At 30.5% G+C, this 19,888-nt stretch overlaps 2 protein-coding genes and 1 long non-coding RNA gene across 3 annotated transcripts in view; all 3 read right to left on the reverse strand.

The window, feature by feature from the left end:
- LOC143057065 (sushi, von Willebrand factor type A, EGF and pentraxin domain-containing protein 1-like) overlaps window positions 1-2,314 on the reverse strand; it is a 34,581-nt gene extending 32,267 nt beyond the window's left edge. Inside the window, exons 1-2 of the mRNA XM_076230296.1 lie at window positions 2,156-2,314; window positions 1,584-1,748 (exon numbers count right to left, since the gene is read on the reverse strand). Of these exons, the coding sequence (XP_076086411.1) occupies window positions 1,584-1,683 (100 nt within the window). The 5' untranslated portion in view covers window positions 1,684-1,748; window positions 2,156-2,314. The remainder of the gene's footprint in view (window positions 1-1,583; window positions 1,749-2,155) is intronic.
- A 919-nt stretch (window positions 2,315-3,233) lies between these two features.
- LOC143056215 (uncharacterized) lies at window positions 3,234-6,166 on the reverse strand. The gene is made up of 4 exons (XR_012972255.1): window positions 6,011-6,166; window positions 4,801-4,977; window positions 3,740-3,916; window positions 3,234-3,392 (listed from the first exon to the last, which is right to left on the reverse strand). It is a non-coding gene; the product is annotated as an uncharacterized LOC143056215 (long non-coding RNA).
- Window positions 6,167-7,512: 1,346 nt separating this feature from the next.
- On the reverse strand, window positions 7,513-19,132 carry LOC143057429 (complement decay-accelerating factor-like). Its single transcript, XM_076230733.1, has 5 exons — window positions 19,048-19,132; window positions 12,882-13,058; window positions 11,354-11,533; window positions 10,316-10,510; window positions 7,513-7,697 (listed from the first exon to the last, which is right to left on the reverse strand). Exons 2-5 carry the CDS (start codon window positions 12,949-12,951, stop codon window positions 7,513-7,515), a joined length of 630 nt encoding a protein of 209 aa, XP_076086848.1. The 5' UTR covers window positions 12,952-13,058; window positions 19,048-19,132.
- Between the last annotated feature and the right edge of the window lie 756 nt (window positions 19,133-19,888).

Consider the following 19,888-nt stretch of genomic DNA (forward strand, 5'->3'; position numbering starts at 1 on the left):
ATGAATAAAAAGAAATCCCAAATGAATTCCCGAAAAACACCGATACATTTAAAAGAAGAGTTGAAAATTCCAAGCGATGATTGTTTCGTGATATTCATAAATGTCTGTTATATATTTAAAAAAAAAAGAAGCACCTGAGACCACTCTCTGTTTTCAGTTATGTTTTTGTTTCTCATCCTTGCGTTTTTTTATAGGGCGATTTTTTTTTCTTTTCGTTTTTTAAATTGATTTTGTCAGTTCTTCTTCTACGTCTAAGTTTTGGCTCCTCATTTTAGGTCTGCTCTCTCTTCTTTAATGCAAGGTATAACAACTTGTCTAGAAACTACTAGAACATGCAAAACAGTGTTTTAGTTTGGCTTGGAAAATAGGTGTAATACCTTTCAAAATCATAAATTTTTAATAGACTTCATTGATATAATATACAACAGATGCCTTTGCAAACATATCGATTGTTTCTTAAAACAAAATTGTTAGCAATTGACCCTTAATTGCTATGTCGGTGGTTTAATTTTTTTTCTATTTCACTTTTGAAGTCTGATTTATCTTCATACCTATCCACCTGTCATTGTTGTGAGTACAATATTTACTAGCATACACGGTTGAAAGTGTAATTTATTATCATACCTTATAGTACAATCCGAGTTTACCGGTAATGATATACGGTCATTGTAAATACTTAGCGTTTGAGATAGCCGGTTAATTTATATCATGTTATACAAAATTCCTGAACAAATATACGTGCTTTCAAAGAATTTTGCAAGATATGTACAACTCGTACAATTTGATTAAGGTACAAACATTCGTATAACTTTTTGTTCTAAGTATTATAACATCAACCAATGAAATTTCGGATTTAAAAAAAAAAAAAACAATTACAGCGGTTTTTTTTTGCTCAGCGGATCTCAATAAGTTTTTGATAATGGTGTGTTTTAAGTTCCTAGTAAGACCTTGGACACACATGATCTTTACTATAATCAGATTGTAGCTGACTATGCGGGATGGGCTTTGTTCTTTATTGAAAGCCGTACATTGACCTATAGTTGTTAATTTCTTTGTCATTTTGATCTCTTGTGGAGAGTTGTCTTATTGGCTATCATACCACATCTTCTTTTTTATATGTAGTTCGTACAGTATTACGTTTGGAACTGGGGAAAAATAATCAACAATGTTAGTTTATGTCTCTTTTTATTGTTTTTTATTCATTGCCTTTTTTTACCATCTTGAATGTATTGCATCACGGGATTTCATTTACATTCAATATTATGTAGTTAAAAGCTTACATTTATATATATAAACAAAACATTAAGAAAGTCTGTGTATTGAAATTAATATTGTATACTTGAAATCTAAAACATCAACTTACTTTAGCATAAAAGAGCAATATTAACGGAAGTAAATTATTTTTAATCTATTTCCATGTATACTGAGCTAAACCTGGATAGGTTTTGAGGAGGTGGCTTGGACATTTGATCTCTTAACAATACATCCACTGTTTAAATGTACTTCATAGATCTTATCAATACTAATGCTTCGAAACTGAAGTGTTGGGTCTACCCTTTTTTTTTTTTTTTTATCTTACTTACGTGTACAAATGAATCGCCGTACAGTCCACGAGTTATCTATACAATCGATGTTTTTGTAACCAACAGAATTAAATCCATCATCACAATCATAGTACACCATACTATCACTCTGAAGTAATTCTATATGTAATGCTGCATTCGGTACTGATGGAGGATTCGCGCATCCTAGAATTTCAAATTAAGTGACATTCAAATTTTTGTATGTAGAAAGATATGTTTTCATCGAACTAAAAGAGTTCTGCTTTCTAATGATTATCATTTTTTCAGCAATTCTAACTGTAACTGTGTGCTGAAAATTATTTTTTGCAATTATTGAAAGATTCGATCGCTCGAGAATTAGTATTTACAATCTGTTTTATAAAGACAAAAGATCATCGTTTTCTGAAATTCTATCGAAAAACTGTTTTAATAAGTGTTGACTTTTTTGTTCGAATGAACAAAGTCATTTTCCAACTCTTGTACGATTCCAGTTTATGACGAAAAATAAAGAAAACGATCTGTACGATTGTTTTGATATACTTTTGTGTATTGCAAAGGCAATATTTAAAGTATGCATTTATAAATTTATATACCTGTACAAAAAAATTTGGGATCCGTCCAAATAAGATTTACTTGACACGTGATTCCACTATCACCAATCAGATTTAAATCTCCATCACAGCTGTACTTGACAATGTTTATTCCTGATACTCGCTCAATTATGACAAATGTACCATTCAATAATGTTGGATACGGACATCCTTAAAAGACAACAAACAGTATATTTTGTTATGTGATACACATACTTCCATCAATGATTTGTATCATATTTAAATATGTTTTAGATAGTGAATCAATTTTTCATTCACATTCCATTAAAACAAATCAACAAAATGACAAACACTTTTGACTCATCATTGATATACATATCGACTGTGCAAGTTATGTTTTTTAAATCCAGTGATTGTTTAATATATAAAAAAGATCAGATAAAACAGATTGTTTATTGATTATGAAGGACGTGCAAGTAAGTTGTTCAGTCAGATTTGCCATGGAAAGTGCCGTAAAATTCACCCAAATCAGCTATTTGGAGATATTTGTGTTGATTAGATTCTGAATACATTTAGTAACTGATTGTACAAAATGTACAATGTGCAAGTTCGTTGTTGTAATGCAAACAACCATGAAATTAACCAAAAAGGCTTCATTTCAGGATCCTTATCAAATCTTCATTTAGAAGGCAAATACAACTAGATTTATGTGATTTAATATACATATTCAAGGTATATCGGTACAGCGTTGATATACAGAGATGTTCTATTTCACAAATATTGAAGTATCATTATCAATTCATTCATACTATGGGTTAGCTAGTATGCATTATGAACTATTTTTTTATGAATTGTGTGGGTACCTGGTACGAGTGAACCACACATTTTAATGTTCAACTTAGTACAACATCCAAAATTCAAGAAATGTTGTTTTTATCCACCGAAATTAATAATTTCTCACTTTATAAAGTGTAATCAAGCACAAATAGTATAACTAAATATAAAAGATATGTCATTGTCTTGCATATATATATATATATATATATCCCTTCAATTAACATTTATTACAATTATACAGCTGATTACATTTTAGATCTTTGCTTACCACTGCAGATAAACATTTCTGTCGTCCATTCAGAGTTTGCTTGACACGAAATATTGAAATCACCAATCATTGTATAAGCAGCCTCACATTCATATAAGGCGTTATATGGTGTAAGTGTACTGTTATATAGAGCTGGTTTTGCGTTGAACACAGTTTGCGGACTTCTGCAGTCAGCTGAAAAATATTGATAGGAATATTTACATCTTTTTTTTTTTCATTTTTGGTGCATGTGATTATTTTGCTTTCGAAAGAGTGGTAACAAAATACCGAACTTCAGAAAAATTTCAAACAAAAAGTTTTATTAATCAAATAACAAAAGCTTAAACACTTCAGATGAAAAGAAAAACAACAATCATATTCCTCTATTGGCACGTGTATTTCCTCATGTGAAAAAGTGTACATTAAATCTTTATTTCAAGCTAGTCAATCCTCAAAAACGACAAAGAAATTACAAAAGTTTAGATTGTCTTGGTAACGTTGTTTAAATATTTTTTTTAACTGTCTTCTAAAATCAAACTTACGGATACATTCAAAATCTGGACCAATCCAAACTCCTGATGCCATACACGTACTATTGTCACTTACACCTACTAGAGTAAATCGGGTCTCACACGTGTAAAACACGACTGATCCTTCATAAGTGGTGATATCAGCAGGATAGTAAGCATTCGTCATAGTCGGTGGTGTATAACATTTTCCTAGTAAATAGAGTAAGGCATGAAACACATGAGCAATTTAAACATTATTTCATTTTGCATCAATTTAATCAGATAAATGTTTCATAAGCGATTATTTTCATAATATTTAGTTCAAGGTTCTTATAAACAAACGAGGGTTTAAAATCTTTAATATTTAATCGAATATATAAATAAACTCATCATAGATACCAGGATTAAATTTAGTATATACACCAGACGCGCGTTTCGTCTACAAAAGACTCATCAGTGAGGATCGAATCCAAATAAGTTAAAAAGGCCAAATAAAGTACGAAGTTGACAAGCATTGAGAACAAAAATTCCTTAAAGTTTTGCCAAAAACAGCTAAGGTAGTCTATGCCTGAGGTAGAAAAGCCAAAATATTTGTATATGAAAAAATATTTTGTTTGTGTAGTTTTTATCATGTGATTTACAATTATGCAAATCAGAAATTTAGACTGTTTCCCTGTCCAGTATTCGTTTGAATACAATACCCGTAGACTGTAAGGCTGAGATCTAGTTTAATATTTCTGTAAACAGTAATTTGCTGATTACTTCGTCTAATAATAAAATTGTTCATCTAATTAAATTAGTATCGTTGATGTTATAAACAAATAAGATAATTTCCTTTAAAAACTTATTCATCAGAATGTTTGTTTATTTCACCTATTTATTTTTTTGTCTAAAAAATGGTGGTTTAAATTTCTGTTTATGTTAAAAGCTCTTAATATAAATCATAAATAACTACTTTTGATTGTACTTTGAGTACCAGATGTCAAAGACAATATCTTTCATAATTGTTCTTTATGAAAACTCTGTATAAAAATGTTGTAATCACTGTTTATGAGTTCAAGTTCACCTTTATTTTATTATACAGATGAACTTACTCGAACAGTTGATGAACACGGTGCTCCAATTGCCACCTAGTTCACAATGGGATTTAACTGACCCAACCCCAGCTACGTCAAGGTAGTCATTTCTACATATATGGGTTGCTGTATGGCCTACTATTTTCCCATTAAATGTACGTTTTGCTCCGTATAAATATGGAGGATCACCGCAGTCTGAAAATAAATCATTTTTTTATATAGATGAGACCGTTGGTTTTCCGTTTGAATGGTTTTCATGGTTTTACACTAGTAATTTTGAGGACCTTTATAGCTTTTTGTTCGGTGTGAGCCAAGGCTCCGTGTTGACGGCCGTACATTGACCTATAATGGTTTACTTTTATAAATTGTTATTTGGATGGTGGGTTGTCTCATTGGCACTCTCAGAACATCTTCCTATATATATTAGTTCAATTTGATTTAAGAAATTGTTAAGTATGTGCCAATAGATAGTCACGCAACGACACGAGTAAGCATGAGATACATGTATCAAGCGTTTTCGAACCACCAACCTGCATTAGGAAAATTCAAAATGCAATCTGCTGCATTTTTTTGCACCTGTTCTTAGTCATTTATCTGACTTTCAATAGTAGCCGATTGTGTATGCGGTTCATAAGTGTTTCTTCTTTCTCGTTATATATATATATATATGTATAGATTGGACCTTTGGTTTTACCTGTTTCAAATGGTTTCATACTTGTCTAGTAGTTTTTGGAGCCCTGAAAGGTTGTTGTTAATGTCAGCCAAGGCTCCGTGTCGAAGACCATACTTTGATCTATAATGGTTTACTTAAACAAATTGTGGCTTAGATGGAGAGTTGTATCATTGACACTCCTACCACTTATTCATATAGTAATGGCATAAAAAGAAACAAAGTTAGAGTAAATACGCCTTAACTATTGAATAAAAGATAAAAAAGAGGCTATCACATTACGACTTAAAGACGCATGATAAACGACAGTTCAATACGAAAACGTAAAGTTAAGCTACTAATACATGAATATATAAATTTGTCCTCTCCAAAAAGATTTTATAATATAATGATGCTTCCGAATACAAAGCAATACCGGCTATCCTATTAAATGATTGAGGATAATGATGAATTGAATTAGATTGTCATATACTGATTGACATACACAAATGCATAAAATTGAAAGTGGTCTCAAATTCTTAATTTTTTTCCGGACTGACTCTATCATATTAAACTTACGCTTCCACCAGCAATTAAAGTCCCCAAGATCCCAGACACTATTTAAACATTTAGCATCAACGTCACCTGTAGCTATATAATCATCACTGCAAGTTAAAGACATTGTGCTATGCACACCTCGATACACCATCATACTGGAACCTTCTGGTAAAGGAACTTCTCCACAATCTAAAAAACATCTCTCATACATAAAACAATATTGTTTAAAGTTACCGTTTTAACAAAGGTTTCTACAATATTATTTTTTTTGATATCTTAAAACAGTTTAATGAAATTAAGATTCAAAGAAATCCGACAAAGATGTGTCGTTGATGTTCATGGACATTACAATTTATTTTCCGTGTGGTCATGACATCTCAAATTGTACCTTTATGTCAAGTGTTTGTTATATGTGGTAATCCAGAAAAGTGCTTCGAACGCACTTAATGTATAAATATTATTTCTTATTCTATAAATCAAACATTAAGGGGGAAAACAATGTTATTTGCAAAAATCAAGAATGTGTCCCCAGTACACGGATGCCCCATCCGCACTATCATTTTCTATGTTTAGTGGACTGTGAAATTGGGAGAAAATGTCTAATTTGGCATAAACATTAGAACGATCATATCATTGGAAACATGTGTACTAAATTTCAAGTTGATTGGACTTCAACTTCATCAAAAACTAACTCAACAAAAAACTGTAGTCAAAACTTTAATCTGAAGTGGGACGTACGGACGGACGGACAACGAACGGACGGACGCACAGACCATAAAACATAATGCCCATAAATGAGGAATAAAAAAATAAGATTGATCATTACCTTATCTTGTGAGGTAATGCGATATCATTATTTTTAAGCTTCTTGTAACAAGCAAGGATAGTCCTCTCACAATGTATGACAATTGGCTGTATCAGATTATTTTGTAGATTTTTTTTATCTTTATTCAATCATTCTTCATATTCACACAATATTTAATTAGTACACGGATTTATCTACTATAATTTCACCATGTTAATACTTTTAAGATATTTCCAACAATACAATACATTGATATATTCATACAGATTTGACAGATTGTCTCGATCCAAACAAAAATAACAATTGTTTTTCATGCTCCGATGTAAGATTCGATGTAAAGAATTTTAAAAATATACAAAAGAAGACATCAATATGTTGTCATACTTTGATAAAATTTTGATAAGCTGATATTACCAATGTTATTTCAACTGATCGGGCGGAGCTTATGTTTCAATTTGCATAAGGACAGTCTATTTGAAGATGTGTGTGATAAGGATGATTGTGTTATAATACTTATTGAATTCTTATCACTAATCAGTTTCACAAAAAGCATATACAAAAGAACTGATTGTATGATATGGGACGAATAACTGGACACCTCATTGATAAACTTATCTCCAAAACTATAGATGGACTGGTCTTAAATGAGCGGATTTCTTAAACTCCGCCCAGTCAAGTGAAATAAATCTAGTAAAAATTACTGTTATCAAAATCTTCATTACTTACCTGCGCATACAAAGTTTGTTTCCGTCCATGTTCTATTCGCTTGACATGTGCTGTTATATACAAACCCCGTCATTGTCATTCCATCATTGCAACTGTATGTTATCGTTTCTTGGTAAAGAGTCACATTTACAAATCCATAGTTGGCATTCATAACATCGTAAGGAGGGCCGCAATCAACTGGGTAAAAAAATATTGTATTACTGGCGTTGTTGCATGGTCTTTTACTTTTTGTATTGTGTTTTGTGTACTATTGTTTGACTGTTTGTTTGTTTATCGTGTTAAGCCATAGCGTCCCTTTGGTATCTTTTGCCTGTCTTAAGTATGTACTTACATTTGTACCATGTGTTTTAATCATCCATTTTATCAAACAAACAGTCTTCGTTTCAAAAGCGTATGATACTGACTTGTTCATTTATTATTCACATGTAAAAGGTTACAAAAGGGTGCCACATGTGGAGCAGGATCTGCTTACCCTTCCGAAGCACCTGAGATCACCGCCAGTTTTTGGTGGGGTTCGTGTTGCTTAGTCTTTAGTTTTCTATGACTTCTGTGCTATTATTTGTTTGTTTCTCTTTTTATTTTCAGCCATGGAGATATCAGTTTATGTTCTATCTATGAGTTTGACTCTCCCTCTAGTATCATTCGTGCCTCTTTTACAAAACTTATCAATGTAAAATACTTTTTTTTTTAAATTTATGTAATAAGGATTATATCCTCATATTAAGACAAAAGTAATAATCCAAATTTATAATGTACACAGTAAGATAACTCTAAACTGGCGTTGTTATTGAAGATAGCTTTATGTATATCGGGGTCCAAAAAGAAAAATGCAAAGATTATAATCTTACAATTTGTTATAACTAATATACAATTATATAGTAGCTAGATTTTGATATCTTTCAAGAAAAGTAGATTTTTTGTTTTCATAGGATCCAAACGTCAGTGATAGATTATAATGCAACACAGTTTAACCGTCAAACCCGCCTTATCAAATGGTTTTGCATTCTCTGCTAAGCCTTAAATTGAGTTTGCGAACTTACCTCATTAAAGATCACCAAGTCTTATTATGTATAGAAGTTGTAATATTGAGATTTTGGGAAATCTGAGACAGATTTTCGAAAGATAACTGACCAGAGAACAAAATGTTCCGTGATCACATATTCAAATAAAGGTATTCATCTAGGAGATAATTTATTTCAAAACAGCTTGTTTATCTAAAAAGATACATGTTATACATTTTAGAAAATGTTTGAATGTCCCTTCGGTATCTTTTTTTATTCGAGCGTCACTGGTGAGTCTTTTGTAGACGAAACGCACGTCTGGCGTAAATATAAAATTTAATCCTGGTATCTATAATTAGTTTATTTATCAGATCTAGACTTGATTATCTCCCAATGTAATAAAATTATGTTTTGTGAAACAAAATTATACAGTGAAATCTGACTAAACCGAATCCTGTTTAAACCGAAAACCTGTATAAACCATACATGATCGTAAGCACCGTCATATCAAATGCTGTGCGTTGTGAACCTGATAAAACCGAACATAGGCCAAAACCGAACATCGGACAAAACCGAACACAATCTTAAGTCCCGAAGAGGTTCGAATTCAACAGGTTTCACTGTACTTATTAAACATTTTCCCACAGTATTTGGCATCAGAAAAATCCTGAGTATGTGATTATATTCAATACTTGCACATTTATGCATTTATAGTTTGATATCCTTTAAATGTCGAAATAGGTCTCTTGGTTTTGTACAGCTCTTATTTAAGAGACAACTTACTACTAATATTATAGACATAGGAAGATGTGGTATGAGTGCCAATGAGACAACTCTCCATCCAAATAACAATCTATAAAAGTAAACTATTATAGGGCAATGTACGGCCTTCAACACGGAGACTTGTCTCACACCGAACAACAAGCTATAAAGCAATATTACAAGTGTAAAACCATTCAAACGGGAAAACCTGAGGTCTACTCAATATAAAAAAGACGAGAAACGAGAAACACGTATAAATGACATAAACAAACGACAACTACTGTACATCAGATTCCTGACTTAGGACAGGTGCAAACATTTGCAGCGGGATTAAACGTTTTAATGGTACCAAACCTTCTCCCTTTTTCTGAAACAATAATATAACATCACAACATAGAAAAACACATGATAAAATATCAAGTGGAAGGCTTAACTCATCAAAAAGTGTAAATTTACACACTATGAACGAACACATTTGATCTACAATACCTGAATGCAAATAATATAACTATATATGACTGACTTGTATTGGTACATTTAACTAGATGTCAACTAGCATGCTGTTACAAAATGTTAGAAATTATTATAAATTAAGGAATGTTTTTCCCTCATGCAAAGCTCTGATTCCTTTCACGGATTTGGCTATAATTTTTGGACCTTTCGGATTATAGCTCGTCATCTTTTATATAAGCCTTGGATTTCAAATAGTTTGGCCACGAGCATCACTGAAGAGACATGTATTGTCGAAATGCGCATCTGGTGCAGGGAAATTTGTACCGTTAATGTTATTACAAGCAACTGTTATATTTCAAAACCTTTTCGCAATGTATTCAAGTTTCCAGTTAAAAAAGATGTGATTGTTAGATTGTATTGTATTCTGTTTTTTTTTTTTTCATTTGATGTTTAATGTCACACCCTTTGATTTTACTTTATTAATGTATACACTTCTCTTGTCAATTTTTGTTATATTGTTGTAATTAGCATTAACAACATTAAAACCAATTTCAATACTGCTTCTTAAATTCCTCTTACCTCTTCGGCAATTTTCGTTTGGATCTGACCATATGGCTAGAGAATCATTTGATAATGTATTGTCTAAGCATTTAATCCACATTTTTGGTGGTTCATAACCAATATTACACGTGTAGAATATTTGTGTATCTCGTAATTTCGAGGTGGTTGTTGAATTAATCTCTGCATTTGGAATCATTGGAAAAGATGGACATACTGAAACGAATGAAAACATAACATTGTTTCCCTCAATATATTTCATGATTATCTTTAAAAGTTCGAATTTATTCATAAAACATATGCGTTTTTAAGGTTTGGCATGCCACAAAACCAGGTTCAAACCCACCATTATTTTCTTTAAAAAATGTCCTGTACCAAGTCAGGGTTATGGCCATTGTTATATTATAGTTCGTTTCTGTGTGTGTTACATCTTAACGTTATGTTTCTGTTGTATCGTTTGTTTCCTCTTATATTTGAGTGTGAATTCACATTACTATAAGACATGGGACGGTACTTTTCTATCCCAAATTCATGTATTTAGTTTTGAGGTTATATTTGTTATTCTCATTTGTCTAATGCTTAGTTCGTTTCTGTGTGTGTTACATTTTAATGTTGTGTCGTTGTTCTCCTCTTACATTTACGTTTCCCTCAGTTTTAGTTTATAACCTGGATTTTTTTTTTGTTATCAATTTATGAGTTTAGAACAGCGGTATACTATCGTTGCCTTTATTTAAGCTATTTAATGTTTTACATTCTTTAAATGCAGACTATATAATTCAGTTATGCAAACAGCAGCTGAATAATTCATTTAAATTCAGGGTATAAATAGCTAAACAAAAAATAATCAATGAATGTGATTTAAAATTGAGAATGGAAATGGGGAATGAGTCAAAGAGACAACAACCCGACCATAGAACATTGAAATACTACTTTTTGATAAATATGCTTAAAGTAATGAACTAGTACAGTTCCCGCTCGGATATACACCCCATAATTAGACAAAATGAAAATTATCGATACAAAAAGAATGAGAAAAAACAATATAAAAGACAAACTCACATGCTTTGCAGGTTGCGGAAGGGTTAGACCAACGAGCATTTGACAGACACTTTACTCTGTATCTTGTTCTTGTTGCACCATATCCGGAGTCGCACTTGTAGTATATATATCTACCTAATGTGGTTAAAATGTTTTTGTTGACCACTTTTGAGTTTGCCAGGGCAGGTGGTTGACCACAATCTGAAATTATTATTTTGACAATTGGAAGTTTCAGAATCTAAAGAATCATGGGTAATATCATTGTTTGTACCCCCAAAATGAAAATAACGTCACGTCATTGATCGAATTCCCATTGTTCATGACATTTTTAACCAATCACGACGTTTAAGTGTACACTTTTGAAAATATTACCAAGAATGCATTAGATTTTGAAACGGCGAATTGTTGTTGGAAAACATTGAAATATTTAAACGACAATGATATTTTTAAAGTGTCCAGTACATAGGTACGAGTTACCATTATAGACTGTCCGAGTTGACAAATTGGTTTTCCGATCAACTTCGTACTTTATTTGGCCTTTTTAACATTATTTCGATTTTTGATTCGAGCGGCACTGGGTAGTCTTTTGTAGACGAAACGTGCTTCTGGCGTAAATATAAAATTTCATTCCTGGTATCTATGATGAGTTTATTCGACAATCGTGAACACAGCAGATTATCATCTACTGTGCTGATATGAATAAAACTACTTAAGCTAATATTAGTTCAAAACGGACATATTTGTCTACATGTCATACAATAAGTTAGAATTGATCATGAACTTTGATATCTTAATACAAGATGTTTTGTGAATATCATCACTGCGTTATAACATTTCTTTCTTAATTTGTCATTGATTAAGAAAAAGGAATTGCTTAGAATAGAAGAATCAAAATCCATATGGCAAAGATGTTCGTACTTGAGTTTTGCTATACTTTCATTGTGTCCTTAGTATATAAGTTTTCTACGTATCTATGAATCCCTGGCTTTCAAATGTTTGTGCTTCAGTTTTATAATCAATGTAAATAGAGAAATGGTCATGAAAGTTCTAAAATGTTATTTGTATTGATAGAATTACACTTGAAAAAAGTTGATACGGATGAAACCTACATGCATATATATAAATATATACCTATAAGTTTGAACATAAAACCTAACAGTGTAAGAATTAGATTTTTTTGGCTGACAAACTTTTAACCCTCAAAAGGATTTGAATTCACACATGTGATACAGTACAGCACCTTATTTCGTATTATATATATATATATATATATATATATATATATATATATATATATATATATCTATTTCAAACAACTTTTACGGTTTTCGATATACCATGTGTATGCATGCATATGTGTATTTGTATTTGTAATATCCTGATTTTTTGTTTGCGTTAATTAATGTTTATTCTGATGCAAATTACTCTTGTTTCCTATAGAGATAACAACAATCTAAATCAATAAGATTAATTTCACTAGGGTGAGACTTTAGGTCTCGATAATCAGCAACTATAATTAATTATTTAATTCAGATATATTTCGACGTACCAAGACATTCGAAGTTAATTTTTGACCAATTTCCACCAGCTCTACAAACCACTTCGTTGTTTCCAAACATTTTATATCCTGTCGCACATTTATAGTGAACGCTGGCTTTCAATTTATACACTTTTTCTGTGTCAATAATATAAGCATGATTGACAGTTGGTGGTGAAATCACACATTCTACAACAAAAACATATTATGTGGAATACTGAAGATTCATTTATTTTCGTGGGTACCAATTTTCGTGCATGCTTGTGGATGTTTAATTTCGTGGTTTTGCCGAAGTCTGCATACACTCCAATAGAAAATTTGTCATTCGTTGAATATTTAATTTCATGGTTCACTTGTATCCACGAAACCCACGAAAATTGGTATCCAACGAATAATAATGAATCCACAGTATTCATTTGAAACATAAACAAAATCGCTTTGTAAACATGTCTATTTTTATTTGGTTTAGTCCTTTTTGTGTTGAAATACGTTTCGCAATATGCAACTCTTTTAACATTTATACTAAAAGGTATATGTATGCAACACATGCGACTCAATTGTAAAGTGCTGATGTTTTACTTTCCATAACATTGTTTTCATATCAGTTGTAATACCACCAAAGTAAAGTACGTCATATCCAGTTGCATAAGAAAAAGAATAGCAAAAATATTTCCTTTTTTTTTTACTGTTGTAGGAAATAAATTCTACATTTACATACATTATCAAAACTTTAAGTCGTAAACATATATTTGGTGCCAAAAGCACCATTCCTTTATTACATGGTTTTTTATAGACTATTCTACTTCAGATTACAGGGTTACAGTACTTGCAACCCTTGGCGTTACTATTTCAGCGATCAATCAGCGGTCATCGATCAGTCACCGATCAGTCAAGTTCGCGTCAAACTCACGTCAGCAATCCTTCAGACTTATAGTAAAAGTAATTGACTGATCGGACTGATCGGACGGATAGTACCGATCGACCTTGATGACGGATTGAACTTTAATACGTCACATGATAAACTAATACAAATTACGGAATCTTAGTTTCGTTTAATTTAATTAAAATGGCGACTCGTGAAAATCGAACGTTCAATGATACATTTTGTTTATTAATTATTTAGCAAAGTTTCATGAATTGAAATGAAAAGAATTGTACAGATAAAACCTAAATTAAAATATCATCATTAAAGAATGGTCTTGTTCGTTTTATTTAGGTTATATATTTTCAAACCCGGCGAGTGTCAACATCGCGAAATTGATTTTATTATTTTCCAAACATACTCGGGAAAAACAAAATGAAAGGATCAGTTATTGAAAAATGTAGTCTATTTTTTTCAATATTTTAAAATGTTTTATCCTTATCATCATAAAATTCTTTAAAAAAAAACTTTCTATATTCTCGTTACAATCGAAGCCTTTAAAATAACAAATTACTAATATAAATGCTGTTTTTTTTAAACAAGAAATATGAATAATTTAAACAATGCAAACAACATTACATTATATTTTTCTGATAGTCTTTTTTTTACCTTAATAAAAAAATAACTACTAAACAATAAAAAGTACAAAAATCCAATGGTGGTAAACATACATATATTCCTTAAAAAGAAAGAAATAATTTTAAGCAGATTTATTCTTGAATAATTCACATTTTCTACAAAAAACATATCAAAATCATTTATAACAACTTATTGCAATTGAAATTACAATATTTTCCAATACGAGAAGAAATATTTGCATTTTTGGCAACGCGTACAAAAAAATAATATCTTTTTCCTTAAAGAAAACATAATTTATGAAGAACAATCAATCCTGATGAAAAAAAAGTAATGAAATCATATGGCGGTTAATAATTTATATCATAATAAAGCAATAACTGCATTCTTATTCCACAAAAATAAAAGTTTAAGTATTTTGATTCTCATTATATCTCAATTCTGATTAGAAGACTTGTCTCAAGATGGTAAAAATAACTGATTTCAAATAAAATAGTATCATTTTTGATAAGAAGAAGAATAATTTTGTTATTCTAAACAAAGCGAAGAAAATTTTAGTATGATTTTTCTGATATTCTTTTACTTTTGTGAAAAAAAACTATTCTAAACTATAGAAAAAAAAAAAATTTAATGGCGGTCAATAACTTTCAGTAAAATGAAGAAATATTTGCATTTTAGGCCATGCGTACAAAAATTTAGTATCTTTTTCCTTAAAGTAAGCATATTTTATGAAGAACAGCCAATCCTGATGTACAAAAAGTACTCAAATCATCTGACGGTTAATAATTTGTATCAAAATAAATCAATAACTGCATTTTTATTCCACAAAAATAAAAGTTTAACTATTTTAATTCTCATTATATCTCAGTTCTGATTAGAAGACTTGTCTCAAAATGGTAAAAAATAACTGATTTCAAATAAAATAGTATCATTTTTGATAAAAAGAAGAATAATTTTGGTTATTTTAAACAATGCGAACAAAATTTTAGTATGATTTTTCTGCTATTCTTTTAATTTTATGAAAAAAAAACTATTCTAAACTATTAAAAGTACAAAAATTTAATGACGGTCAATAATTTTCAGTAAAATGAAGAAATTTTTGCATTTTAGGCAATGCGTACAAAAATTTAGTATCTTTTTCCTTAAAGTAAGCATATTTTATGAAGAACAGCCAATCTTGATGTACAAAAAGTACTCAAATCATATGACGGTTAATAATTTGTATCAAAATAAATCAATAACTGCATTCTTATTCCACAAAAATAAAAGTTTAAGTATTTTAATTCTCATTATATCTCAGTTCTGATTAGAAGACTTGTCTCAAGATGATAAAAATAACTGATTTCAAATAAAATAGTATCATTTTTGATAAAAAGAAGAATAATTTTGGTTATTTTAAACAATGCGAACAAAATTTTAGTATGATTTTTCTGCTATTCTTTTAATTTTATGAAAAAAAAACTATTCTAAACTATTAAAAGTACAAAAATTTAATGGCGGTCAATAATTTTCAGTAAAATGAAGAGATATTTGCATTTTAGGCAACGCGTACAAAAAATTAGTATCTTTTTCCTTAAAGTAAGCATATTTTATGAAGAACAGCCAATCTTGATGTAAAAAAGTACTCAAATCATATGACAGTTAATAATTTGTATCAAAATAAATCAATAACTGCATCCTTATTCCACAAAACTAAAAGTATAAGTATTTTAATTCTCATTATATCTCAATTCTGATTAGAAGACTTGTCTCAAGATGGTAAAAATAACTGATTTCAAATAAAATAGTATCATTTTTGATAAAAAGAAGAATAATTTTAGTTTTTTGGTTATTTTAAACAATGTGAACAAAATTTTAATATGATTTTTCTGATATTCTTTTAATTTTATGAAAAAAAACTATTCTGAACTATAAAAAGAACAAAAATTTAATGGCGGTCAATAATTTTCCGTAAAATGAAGAAATATTTGCATTTTAGGCAATGCGTTCAAAAATTTAGTATCTTTTTCCTTAAAGTAAGCATATTCTATGAAGAACAGCCAATCTTGATGTACAAAAAGTACTCAAATCATATGACGGTTAATAATTTGTATCAAAATAAATCAATAACTGCATTCTTATTCCACAAAAATAAAAGTTTAAGTATTTTAATTCTCTGATCTCATTATATCTCAATTTTGATTAGAAGACTTGTCTCAAGATGGTAAAAATAACTGATTTCAAATAAAATAGTATCATTTTTGATAAAAAGAAGAATAATTTTGGTAATTCTAAACAATGCGAACAAAATTTTAATATTAATTTTTTGACATTCTTTTAATTTCATGAAAAAACAACCTATTCGAAACTATAAAAAGTTCAAAAATCCAATGGCGGTCAATAATAACCATTTTCGTAGGAATAAGTTCATGTTTACCGAGTCATATAATACAATTATGTATTATATGTCTCTGATGTTAACAATATTTAATACAAAACTATTAATCAACACAAACAATTTAACGCTCTAAGCATCTTATTCTGTTATACTATTTTCACTTTTTTATTGCAACTAATGTTATTACAAATTAACGTGTAAATTAAGGTGTCTTCGTAGAGGTCCGCGTTCATCGTTTGTAAACACTGTCGAGTTCGGTTTACATAAGAATTTTAAATATATACATGTACGTATCCGTCCGATCCGTGCATAAATTTAATTTACTGATCGATCGGTGTCAGTTGTCAGGGTAACTCTCACATAGGTTATTTGACTTATCTGACGGATCCCATGGGTCACCGATCACCGATCACTCATAGATCAGTCAAACATCCGTCACCGATCATTCACCGATCAGTCAAGTTCACGTCAAACAGTAACGGCTAAGGTTGCAAGTACTGTACTCAAGCTTGCACACTAGAACAAAGGGTATAATATTGATGTTATAAACACACTAACAGCATGAGTGCCAAGTGTAACACATAGTTTGATTTCTTGACGAATGAAGTATTTTATATATTTAAAATTAATTTTTGAAAACAATCGCACACCGTCATAGAATTGATATCAGGAAAAAAGGTTGAGAGAGATGTCCCTTCAATACTAGCACATAACTCTATTTTCATTTCAATAACGCCAAGCTTAAGGCCATGAAAAACTGGATAATTGACTTATTTTACTTTTGAAAAAAGGAGTTCATGTACCGTTCAGTAATCTTTACTTTGAACAGTTTCCTTTATACTAGCTGACCTTGCTTAATCTTACCAATATAAAAATGAAAAAAAAACGACAACAACATGACAATAAATAAACCGAAGTAGAAATCAGTTCCTCAAATATATATACTTGACACAGAAATATGTCTTGCATGTCGGCATACATTTGAGAAAAAGACAAACTTATGAACAGCACCACTTCTTATCAATTCAAAGTCGCTAGTCCAACATGTGGGTAAGACCTTAAAATGTTTGGCAAACTAGCACAAATAGCAATTTAGTTTTATAGGAAATATTATCTTTTTACGTAGGTCTTATCAAATTTGCTTAATCATAGTACTTAATATTGAAAATCATAATTTCATTTAAAGTCACTAGACCATGACAAGGGGGACATGGTCTCCAAATGGTCATCAAACTAGTATAAACTGATAGTAATGAATCTTCTTACAATTATCAATAATATACCATAATAGGTCCTATCAATTTAACTTAACCATAAAAACTGAACATTTAATATGGCTTATTAATTCGAATTCACTGGACCATGGCTCATGAGGCTAAGCCTCAAAATCGTTATCAAACTGATATGTACTGATAGTAATGTATCTTCACATGTGCATACAAAATATCAGTTATCTCTATCAAGTAATATCTATCAAACTAACTTAGCAGAACACTTAACATGTGTTGATACCGTCATCATAGTCTTCGCCAACACCGGCAAAGCAATACCTATATCTCGCTTTCCAAGTCATACACAATTAAAACGGTTAAAGCTTAAGCTACATAATTCGCACATATAACGGAAGTGAAGACCAGATTTCCATAATATTTTACCGTCTCGAACAGTTACCAGAAGCTACCATGTTGCTCAAGGTGAATAAGAATTTATTCATAGAACGCCTGTTATGATCGTATAACAATAAAAGTAGGACCAGATAATGGCTTCATACTAAAACATAACCATGATAATGACGACATACAGTTTATCCATGACGACTAAGACGTCTACATTAAAACAAGGCGCAGTCGGTTTATTTTAAGCTAATGCTTTTAAATGTCCCTTGGGCCCGGATTCTATTACAAAACCATTTGTTTGAAAGTCAATTTAAAAAAAACTCCAACGGAATACCTTTATAATAAACATATCGTTTCTGTCATTTTATATCTTTGTTTTTGTCTAATTAATTTCTGAAAGGCATACAATGATCAGTTATAGCATCTGTAAGTTAAAAATAGAAGCATGATATATTACTACTTGTTAATAATTTATATTCCAATAACACAATTGTTACGACAATCATTAAATGCAAATCCAACATAAAGCGAATGAGATACGGGTGAATAATAATGAGAAATTAATGTATGACGGCAGGTACTTGTTTAGTACATAATGTTTTAACTGTCTTTTTGATTTTTGACCTCGTTCTGGTCAAGCTATGTGATTTCTGTTATTATTTCATCTGTGATCAAGATTAAACAAACCTGTATGTAAACATTTATGCGATCCATCTTTCAGAAAATAACAGGTTTGACCTTCTTTGCACCCATGACCAAGGCATCTACCAGCTTCTTCCTGTAGAGAAAACAAAATAATGATGGTGGAAGTTTTTAAAAACCTTAACTGGATATACAGCCCTTGCACGGTCGGAAATACAAATTGTGCTGAATATTAGAACACTCAGAACGTTAAAACAACACTATATTTGCATAATAGTAAATCTGTAGACGATTCAAAATGTTGGAAATATCTTTAACATATTCAAATTAATCTTTTTTGAAAAACACAAGACTAGTGTTAAATCCAAAATAGCAATCGTTTGATGAAACACATAGATAATATTACTATCTGGTTAAGACATTGATTGAGAATAATAACAGCATATGTTTTATTGCAACATTATATGACGATGTATTTGCTGTTGTTCTGTTACTTTTTGGTAACATGAGAAAAACAACCAAACCCAAAAATCGAAAACCGCTTTATGAGAAGAATTAAAACAGTCTCCTTTTCACAAAGAGATGTCTTTCTGATAGTAATGATATGATATAATTAAAAGAGGGACGAAAGATACCAAAGGGACAGTCAAATGTGGATACTTGAATATACAACAGTAAAATTCGTAAACATGACAAGAGAACATCTTTAAGAACGAAACAGGATAAGTAATCAAAAAGATATTCTCAATGATTAATTTTGTTTCAAGAATTTTACTCAAAAAGAAATATTGTAACAGAGAAGAGTACGAATTTTCCGTTTATAAATTTTGAAATGATTATAAAACTAAGGTTTCAATTCCCTCAGGCAAAGTTGGCTTTAGATAAA

Source organism: Mytilus galloprovincialis, chromosome 13, assembly GCF_965363235.1.
Source record: "Mytilus galloprovincialis chromosome 13, xbMytGall1.hap1.1, whole genome shotgun sequence".
NCBI lineage: Eukaryota > Metazoa > Mollusca > Bivalvia > Mytilida > Mytilidae > Mytilus > Mytilus galloprovincialis.

Bases quoted from the DNA above. Each gene is read 5' to 3' on its own strand.
- LOC143057429 (XM_076230733.1), bottom strand. From the start codon at position 12,951: ATGTTTGGAAACAACGAAGTGGTTTGTAGAGCTGGTGGAAATTGGTCA. The intron at 11,534-12,881 runs GTACGTCGAAAT...TAATAATTTCAG, and splicing joins AATTAACTTCGAATGTCTTG to ATTGTGGTCAACCACCTGCC. The intron at 10,511-11,353 runs GTGAGTTTGTCT...CATTCGTTTCAG, and splicing joins TTCCGCAACCTGCAAAGCAT to TATGTCCATCTTTTCCAATG.